This window comes from Macrobrachium rosenbergii, chromosome 54, assembly GCF_040412425.1.
Source record: "Macrobrachium rosenbergii isolate ZJJX-2024 chromosome 54, ASM4041242v1, whole genome shotgun sequence".
In the NCBI taxonomy this organism is placed as follows: domain Eukaryota; kingdom Metazoa; phylum Arthropoda; class Malacostraca; order Decapoda; family Palaemonidae; genus Macrobrachium; species Macrobrachium rosenbergii.
Genome location: NC_089794.1, coordinates 19,206,935 through 19,216,768, shown reverse-complemented (window position 1 = coordinate 19,216,768; position 9,834 = coordinate 19,206,935). Strand labels below are relative to the sequence as shown.

Genomic DNA, 9,834 nt, shown 5'->3' with positions numbered 1-9,834 from the left:
GGGCTTTGTTTTGACAACTTTCCAGAACAAGAGACCTCCAGATCAGTCATCAATATCGTTTGGAATTACATAGGGAACATTCTTGCTCACAGTTCTGTGCATACAGATACCATCTTGAAGTTGTATCCTAAGTAGCCTCACTGTCTTCAAACATTCAAAATTAGGATGAGAAAAAAATAATTAATATTTTTCCTATCACCTGGTCGTTATCATAACATGGAGATGCTCTCCTTGATGTTAGAGAATGTATATATATATATATATATATATATATATATATATATATATATATATATATATATATATATATATATATATATATATATATATATATATATATATATATATATATATATATATATATATATATATATATATATATATATATATATATATATATATATATATATATATATATATATATATATATATATATATATTATATCTTAAATTCTTAAATTCCTCACACTTTCTGAATACCCATATCATTGCAAGTCCTTATCGTTACCAGTGTTTTGCATCTCTGACAACCACGATTACTTTAAATTCTGTAAAGTAAGGTAAACAGTATTCTACAAACTTTACAACATTATATTTTAATATACTTGAAGGCGTTGCCCCTGCGTCAGGTGGCATTTCAAACAGAAAATACAAGAAATGGAAGACTTGAAGAACTAGTGACCTACATTTGCCAACCACTTTGCTATTATTGTCTTTACCCATGGAAGTACTGTATTATTATTATTATTATTATTATTATTATTATTATTATTATTATTATTATTATTATTATTATTATTATTATTATTCAGAAGATGAACCCTATTCATATGGAACAATCCCACCACAGGGGCCATTGACTTGGACTTGACTTGTATGTTATATCAATATCAGTTATCATACTGTAATATACAGACATTAGGAAAACAAGGCTGTGTATGAATATCAATGTATCAGTAATTCTATTGGTAAAAAAGAAATTATTTCAAAGCACTTCTCTTCATCAAAACCCTTAAAACTGATAATTACATATTGGTTTAGCTATGCAAGTCAGCGATATTATTTCAACATTTACAGTACATCCAAGCTCACTAGATTAGTTGATTACTACCTTAACAACGTTTTTAAATGGGAAATTGAAAAACTAATTGATAAAAAATTTTTATTAATGTTTAGTTATGAAAGCAAATTATTCACAGAAAAAAGGACAGTCAATAAAAATGAGTTTTACAGCTAAAACATACAAATGGGAATGTAGATTCCTAAAAGTCACACTGAAGACATTCAGCAACAAAACTTTTCAGTATTAGATATTATATTTACATGTACAAACAAAACTTTACATAAAATACAACAACGACAAATAGTCTTCAGCTCACTACATTTTAGAGTAAGTACAACTGAAACATATAAAAAGTTCTTGTCCGCAGAAAAATACTGTATGACTTTTATTATAAATCTAAATAATTCATATACAGGTTACCCTACCCGATCTCTGATAATTACATAGAAGACATCCTTCTTTTACTTATTGTGCTTTTAGCCATCTTGATAACAAATATAGTACAATATACCTTTCACTGAGGGTAGATATCTTCTGTAGAAGTATCTTTTAAACCTTCATGCATTTTCATGATTTGTAACACAGAACAAAAATTGTGGAGGAAAACATGAGATCAGAATCTTTACATGAACGATCACTGGAGCCAGTAGCCTGAGAATGGTTGTTAGACAAGGTTACAGTACAGCATAGTTTCCACAGTTAGTAGAATTAGAACACTTAGCCCTCATGGCAAATTGAAAGGTTTAGAGAAATGTTTTTAAAAGGGAAAAGATTGGTGCTGTACGCTGAGAATTTACGTCAGTGATATATTTATATGTACTGTACTGGAATCTGCCCTTGTACCTACATGTATGTCACACATGGGTTCACTCACCAAGGAAGAGTGAAAGAAAAACAAAAAACTGGAAGATTCCAAAATCATAGAAGTAGAGTAAGTACTTCATATGTTTCTTTATGCCAGACAAGCAAATGCATGCTGTAAAATGGAAATTGTACGGCTGCACCAAACCATGCCCGCTCTTTGTGAGAGACCTGGCTAGAGAGAGCATGAAACTTGCTCACTCAAGCTAGGTCTGCTAGAACCCTTGCATAAGGATAGACACAAAATTTGGTAGGGTGACCTCCAGCAGACCACTGTCGGTTCATTCCCAGTTGCAAAGGTTTTAGCCAAAGTAGCTACACAGCTTCTCCACAGAGTTTAAATGGCCCAGCAAATTTTGCCACAACTTTGCATGTAGGGATGAGACTTTTATGACATGGAGTTTCATCCCTCCACATAATTTTGCAAGGTCCCACTAAGAATATTGTTTTATTTAGTTCCACTCAGATACTAAACTGCTTCCTCTAGTGGTGTCAAGTCCAACTTGGCAGAGGCCGATGAGGTAACTGTGGCATCTCCAAAGACTTACGAAGGAGGAAGACACCACAGTCAGCCAGTTGCTGAGGTACCTGAACAACCCGATGCCTTTCCTGTAAGCTCAAACATTGATTGTGGTTATCAAACAAGTGAAAACCTGTGGGGTCATAGCCAACCCAAAACATGAAAACCTTGAAATGAAAGAATCTCCCTTGCCAAACAAACCAAGGGAACATCCTCAAGATCTGTGAACTGGGACCTGAAAGTACATGTCTTTCAAGTCCTGAGACCCTAAAAAGTAACCATTTTGAATGTGCAAATGCAGTGTCGCTACCACCTCATGCTTCTAACGCGAAATTTGGCTAACAACCAATTACTGTACTGACATGGCCCAATCCATTACGACTTGTTGGCCTCAATATGACTGTTGCCTTTTATCCAGTGTTGTCCTTCAGTCCAACACCCTTTCTGGTTTTAGATCCCCTAGTAATTTTCTAATAAGGAGGTCTTCCGCGTAGTTGCTACTCAGGTTCATATAAAATACTGTAATGGGTGCATGTGGAATGAAAATAAAATTAATACATGCATAAACAAATCCATTACTTTGTGTTATAAATATTGGCCCTCTCAAGCTGTAGCTGGTTCAGGCTATATACAAAGTGATGAGTATCCCCAGCTACAGGCATTCAGGGCCCAGGATGCGTACTCAAAGAGGTGAAAAGAGAGGCTTTTTTATTCTTTGATGCATCTGGAAGTGACTACTACAATAGGTAAAGGCTCACATAAGTAATGGCTTTGTATGTGGAAAAATTTTATTTTTACTTTAAAAAACTAGACTTTTTATTAACTCTTACAAAAGGACATTCTGTGAGATTTGGTTTAACTTTCATACTTTATTTCTCTTAGCTTAAATACTATTCAGTAGACAACCTGACTTCTTGCAGTTGCACAGTACAAATGGCATCAACTAACTGTGAAACACATTTCAATAGAAATGTAGAATGGGGACCAATCTTGCTAAGATTTACTTTCATCCCTAAGAAGGAGTACTGAGACTGAATCTGGAGCCTAAGTAGTCTGCTACCAACAGTACTTTAAGCATTTTCATTCTTCCCATAAAAATAAAATCTTGAGTGATATTGTAGTTTTTTATATATTGTACAGTGAATGAATAGTCTTCCAAAATATATGCACTTTTATCATTTAAGTGGTTATACTGTCAAAATGAAAATTTGGCTTGAATTCTTTCAAAAATAACAGTTGCCTGACTAAACACTTGTCATATCATTCTCATTCTTATTTCTCAATAAAATATTCTACAAAAGTCTGGTTTTGATTGTTTTCTACTGTCTTGGAACGTAGTATACAGTAATAGCCTGTTTGGGGCCATTACAAATAGTCAGCAGTTATTGCAATGGTAGGAACACCTACCACCTACAGCCTTATTCAAGTGAAAAAAATATTTCCATACTCATTGCAACATAACATCATCATTCATGTATGCATCTTCAGGTGAGTTTTTAGACAGTGTGATTGCGAAAAACTCATGTGACATTCAGGGCAAGTGTATGGCTTCTCTCCTGTATGGATTCTCATGTGTCTTTTGAGATGGCTCGAGGAATAAAAACTACTCTGACATTCGTTACAAGAGAATGGTTTCTCTCCAGTATGTAATTTCATGTGTCTTTTGAGATCAGTTGACTGAGCAAAACTTACTGGACACTCAGTGCAAGCAAACGGCTTCTCTCCCGTATGAGCTCTTATGTGTCTTTTGAGTCGGTCTGCCTCTGAAAACCTACTTTTGCATTCAGTGCAAGCAAAAGGCTTCTCTCCAGTATGAATTTTCATGTGCCTTCTAAATGCACTTAGTTGTCTAAATCGGCTTCCACATTCAGCACAAACAAATGGCTTCTCTCCTGTGTGGATTCTCATATGCACTTTCAGACTCTCCGGGGTAGAAAGACGACTTTGACATTCAGTGCAAGTGTAAGGCTTTTCTCCTGTATGAGTTCTCATGTGCAGTTTTAGTTTATTTGACTGTAAAAACGTACTCCCACATTCAGTACAAGTGTATAGCTTCTTTTCTTTATGAGTTTTCTTGTGACCTCTGCCTTCCTTTACGCACCCTCTCCCAATCATTTTCTGACTATATTCGTCATCACAACTTAGAGAGTCCTTCTCAACATCTGCAGTTTCATCAAACTCGAAAACTTGTGGGTCTGCCTTGACCTCAACCTCAACTGATGGGCCTGAGTATAAAGAGCCCTCATCATCATCTGTGCCTGCAGTCAGATGACTTTCAAGATTTTCATTTTTATCATGAATTGAAGACAATGACAGTGGGTCTTTAGCTTCCATAGTCTCAGTATCTTCAAAGTCCACAGCTTCAGGCTCTTCTAGAAACAACGAGACACCATCATTCTCTGCAACTGGATTATCCACATTTTCATGGTTTATTAAAGAGAATGATAATGGGTCTTCAGCTTCCATTTTCACAGTGCTGGATCTTAGTTTTTCTGCCACAAAACGTTTCACCTTTCTCCCATGGATATTTCTAAAGGCACCAAATTACCCCCGTACTTCACGTAACAAAAGTTCTTAACAGAGGGGAGGATCTCTTGCAAATCAATATCATTTTCCATTCATTTAGTTTTCCGTCTTTTGCACAAGGAAGCTGCAGCCATATGTTTCATGAGCAAAAAATAGATAATTATGAGTCTGACTTCAATTATAAAATGTCTTTTAAAATATTTTCATAAAAACTAGTCCATATGCCAATATCAATTACATCATCAAGAGCCAGTCACATTAAAACCAGCAATACCTTATCAGCAATAAACAACTTTAAATAACAAATAACAAATATTGTGTGTATTTTCTAACTTTACCATGGTTGCATGATAAGTCCAACAATCAATATATAAGCATTATAATTTACCAAATCTTATACTAAATTAAGCAATTAATTCGCCTATGTGCTCTCACTATTATTCAACCCAAATAGGTGATCGGTGATAAAAAAATCCAGTAAAAAAAAACTCGGAAACTTCCATATCAGTACTGCAGGACTCTAGTGGCCTTATGCTCTCTTTGGGATGATCTGAAATAAGATCGTAAGTCAGTCCTCCAACAACTGTATTCTGTGCTTGATGACTTCATCTCTGCCTTGTCAGCCCAACTAATATGCAGCCTCTCACTGGTGACCAGTTAATTGTGGCCAGATGGAAGATGGAAGAAATTGGGCTTTCACAATCACACAGTCCTGAAACAAACAAAATAATTAAGCACTTACTACATGCATACCCACAGTGCTTGATTGATTAACTGATTGACATTACAGAGAGGTGTCACAACGAGCAGGGTCGTTGACATTGAAAATACATTACCTTACAGAATTTTCAAAAAATGTTCAACTAATAAAAATTAACTTCTTGGAACCCAAAAATTACTTGTGAATGAGGCAGGAACAAATGACATAATTAATTTAAAAAAAATGGATATGCAAGTGCAAATTAAATCTTGCAAAAATTATTTTTTCCAACAAACTTGAGTATGCCACTTGACAAAAAGAAATCTTTTTTGACGGTTCTATGTGGCCCATAGAATATGGGACACTTTAGCACACAGAGCCATGAAGTTAAGGGAACTAGACAGTACTGTAATTGAAAAATGTAGTAGCTGAGATTGGATTGGACTGGGTATTGAAATTTGGGTTTAAAAGCCAAGCACTGAAACAACAAGACCATTTTCTGTTAAGCAATTCTATAAATAAATAAAAAAATCTTTTTATTTTCAACTAAAAACTTTTGTTAATATCAAATTTGTTGAAAAACTTTTGTTAATCTCAAATTAATTGCAAAAGTTTTAAAATCCTATTTCTCTGAAAAGTGTATTATTCTTCCTACTATGCCCTCATGTTGAAACACTTACAGTAAACTCTATTTATATGTGCTGCAGTGTAAAACTACCATACAAATACTTCAGCACCTTACGTCCCACATCACTCTCCATTGCTGTGTGTAAAATATGAGAGGTCAATAAGCATTTAAGCCAAGTTTATACTGTAGATGCTTTTCATTCAGCATCAGTACAAATCCACTCTCTCTCTGATGGCTTCATAAATTTAAGTTCACCTTTCTGGTTACTGGTAAACAATGGATGGGTTCTTTAAAGCCAGATGGGGTATACTTATTGTGGAGGGAGTAAGTGATGATAAAGCCTATTTGGCTGCCCACATGACCTGGTACTCAACAAAATTTTATTTTCATTTGCTTTCTTGCAAGCTGGAGGACCAATCAGCCCTATACTTTGTGTTCCATGTGGTGAATAGGCATTACTTATTCTGTAGAAGTACATTACTTGAATCTGTGTTAATGATAAGCATCCTCTGATTTCCCTAGATCTAAAAATATATTTCAGTGCTGCTGTAAATGCAGCTCAGATGAGAGCAGTGAACAATAACTGCATAATTTTTTCTTCATTATAATTTCATCAGCTTGACTTTGATCCTGCTTCATAACTGCGATTCAGCTTCAAGTGCTGCGTTCCAAAAAGCTTCTTTACGTCACATCTTCTGGTGTGGCCTACTTTCCTACTTTAGATGAACAGAATTTAGGCCTAGGCTAATTGGCAGAAAACACCCCGGGACACTCTCCACTGCTGAGAAATCCACTGCTTTACTTTCTGTTTCAAGCCTAACGTCCAAAGGTTTATGTGTGCGTGGCTTGTCAGCAGAAGAGTCGGTTGGGGTGGTGCATTTAATCTTAATTCGAGTTTTCTCTTGATATTACAATCTTGGATCAAAGATGCAGACTTAACTCTCTTATACCAATAGAAAGGACAGGTAAACCTGAATCCACTTACATGCTAACTATGGATATTCTGTTAGCTATATTTGAAGTGAACCACTTTAGTGACTCAGTGTTCAGAACAGGAAAGCCCAAGAAGTGGCTGAGTGATGGATGCAGCTGAAGACCATGAACTATGCTTAGGTCTACTTTATAGTTTATGCATTTTAAACCATATCTGTGTATGTAATTCATTCAATTGTGGCTACCCCTTAAAACCCTGTTCCCCCACTGGGGTTCTCTCATAATTTTATAAGCCACAGGGGCAAGGAAACACCAACAATGAGCATGGATAGAAATACTGTACATATACGGGGCAGGTTTAGAACGACGGGACAAGTTCCGTAGATGTGAACAAACCCGGTCCTGGTAGTTATGCGTATGGTATTTACCATTATGTTTATGGTATTTACGGTTATCATTTTATGTTTTACGTACATCCCCAAGGGGCTGGTACTAAACCGGCGCCCATCTTGCACGTAAGCGTGCTTCCGGCATAAACGACTTGCAGCCGAAACGACCCAAACTCAACGAACCTAACCTTTCCTAGAATGCCAGGTTCTGACCTAACCAGAACTTACCTACCTAACCTCGCTTAGGGGGCTTGCCCAGACCTGACCAGCCCCACAAAGTAACACCAAACACCGGACTATGACAAAGAGTGGGAGAAATTGACAATTCATGTGGGCCATCTGAAGAATTAAACCAGGCTACAGGCTAGGCGTATTTAATGCTGTAATAACTTCCTTAGTTTGTTAAACCTGCTAAAAAAAATAAGCTAACATAATAAAATGGCTGAAATGGTTTAGTCTGCGAAAGTCTACCACTGGCTTAATGGTTAAGCTAAGATACGACAGGCTTAGCGGCCTGCAAAGTCTGTGAGCTAAGCTGATGCAAGGGAATCTGTTTTACTCTAAATTTTACCGAAAGTATTTTGATTGTGTCTAAAACTTACAAAATTATAGTTGTATTACCATTTTATCAAATTTCTCGCGGTCAGAAGTCCAGTTTTGATGAATGAACAGCCTTACGAACGGGGAATAGCAGGTAGTAGTAAATAGCAGTAGTAGTAGTAGCAATGGGGATTTGCCTATGTTTTGTGAGGTAACGCTACATGTCTCTGCTTAACCGCTCTAAAGGCATAAACCATTTTCACATTAGCTCATTTTTTTATTCTTTGTCATCTTATTAGCTCATTTTTTTATTGTTTGTCGTCTTATCTTCCTTATTGTGTGTACAGCTACTTTCTTTTATTCGATATTTTCTTCGAAGTAACTCTATTACTTATTTAGCTTGTATGTTATCCTGCCACCTGTATGAAGTTTGGCTCTGTAAGCTTGCATATTTCTTCTTTGTATCTTGGATATGAAAACAAAAGTAGAAATGGGTGTTTTTCCCTATTATCGCAAAAATATACATTTGTACCATATTTTGCCGTTTTCGATGTTCAATTTTGCCTCTAAAGAAAATTATAGACACATAGGCATAATCGTATATTACTTCTTTCGTGTCCTGTTTCCATGTCTTTCTAGTTCACAATTCCATTTTCTGTTATTATTATTATTATTATTATTATTATTATTATTATTATTATTATTATTATTTAGAAGGTAAACTCCTACATATATATATATATATATATATATATATATATATATATATATATAATATATATATATATATATATATATATATATATATATATATATATATATATATGTTTCTAAATTTAGAATGGATTTCTATTGATTGTCTCCCAGTTGTTCGTCATCATATTGTTTTCATTCAGGATGTGATGTTCTCTCTCTCTCTCTCTCTCTCTCTCTCTCTCTCTCTCTCTCTCTCTCTCTCTCTCTCTCTCTCTCTCTGCTGGCCGCGAGTTCGAATCTCCGACCGGCCAATGAAGAATAAGAGGAATTTACTTCTGGTGATAGAAATTCATTTCTCGCTATAATGTGGTTCGGATTCCACAATAAACTGTAGGTCCCGTTGCTAGGTAACCAGTTGGTTCTTAGCCACGTAAAGTAAATCTAATCCTTCGGGCCAGCCCTAGGAGAGCTGTTGATCAGCTCAGTGGTCTGATTAAACTAAGGTATACATAATACTTTCTCTCTCTCTCTCTCTCTCTCTCTCTCTCTCTCTCTCTCTCTCTCTCTCTCTCTCTCTCTCTCTCTCTCTCTCTCTCATTGCTGTATTTTAGGCTACTCCTAGTATGTATTCTTTGTAAATTTTCAGTATTATCTTCGTTTAAATGTATTACGTTGCCCTGTATAAAATAGATGGCAAAGCTATATTCCTACAAAATGCCTTCACTATTCAAACTTTATGACTACTATTAGTGTAACTAAATAAATTACATGTGCCAGTTTATATGCTTGCTTTCTCTAACATTTAACTTTACATCTTTTTTTCATTAGCTAAACGGTTACGTAATATATGCAGTCTACGACTTTCATACAATCTATGTGCATTGTTATATTTTTTAAATTAGTGAATCATCGTTAAAAAAAAAGAAATTGTTTCTTATTTAGGCCTAATTGCATCATGCCCAGTGAAAGCTGTTGCAT

General features: G+C 35.4%; 1 protein-coding gene across 2 annotated transcripts; it reads right to left on the bottom strand.

Annotated features, from left to right (window-relative positions):
- Positions 1-1,148: 1,148 nt before the first annotated feature.
- LOC136834820 (gastrula zinc finger protein XlCGF8.2DB-like) lies at positions 1,149-8,389 on the bottom strand. 2 transcript variants are annotated; one of them, XM_067097575.1, is made up of 2 exons: positions 8,242-8,389; positions 1,149-5,682 (listed from the first exon to the last, which is right to left on the bottom strand). In XM_067097575.1, exon 2 carries the CDS (start codon positions 4,908-4,910, stop codon positions 3,915-3,917), a length of 996 nt encoding a protein of 331 aa, XP_066953676.1. In that variant the 5' UTR covers positions 4,911-5,682; positions 8,242-8,389; the 3' UTR covers positions 1,149-3,914. The 2 variants fall into 2 exon arrangements, with proteins under 2 accessions (XP_066953676.1, XP_066953677.1); XM_067097576.1 differs by having other exon boundaries at positions 8,223-8,343.
- Positions 8,390-9,834: the final 1,445 nt, after the last annotated feature.

Coding starts and splice junctions, on each gene's coding strand:
- LOC136834820 (XM_067097575.1), bottom strand. CDS start 4,910: ATGGAAGCTGAAGACCCATTATCATTCTCTTTAATAAACCATGAAAAT.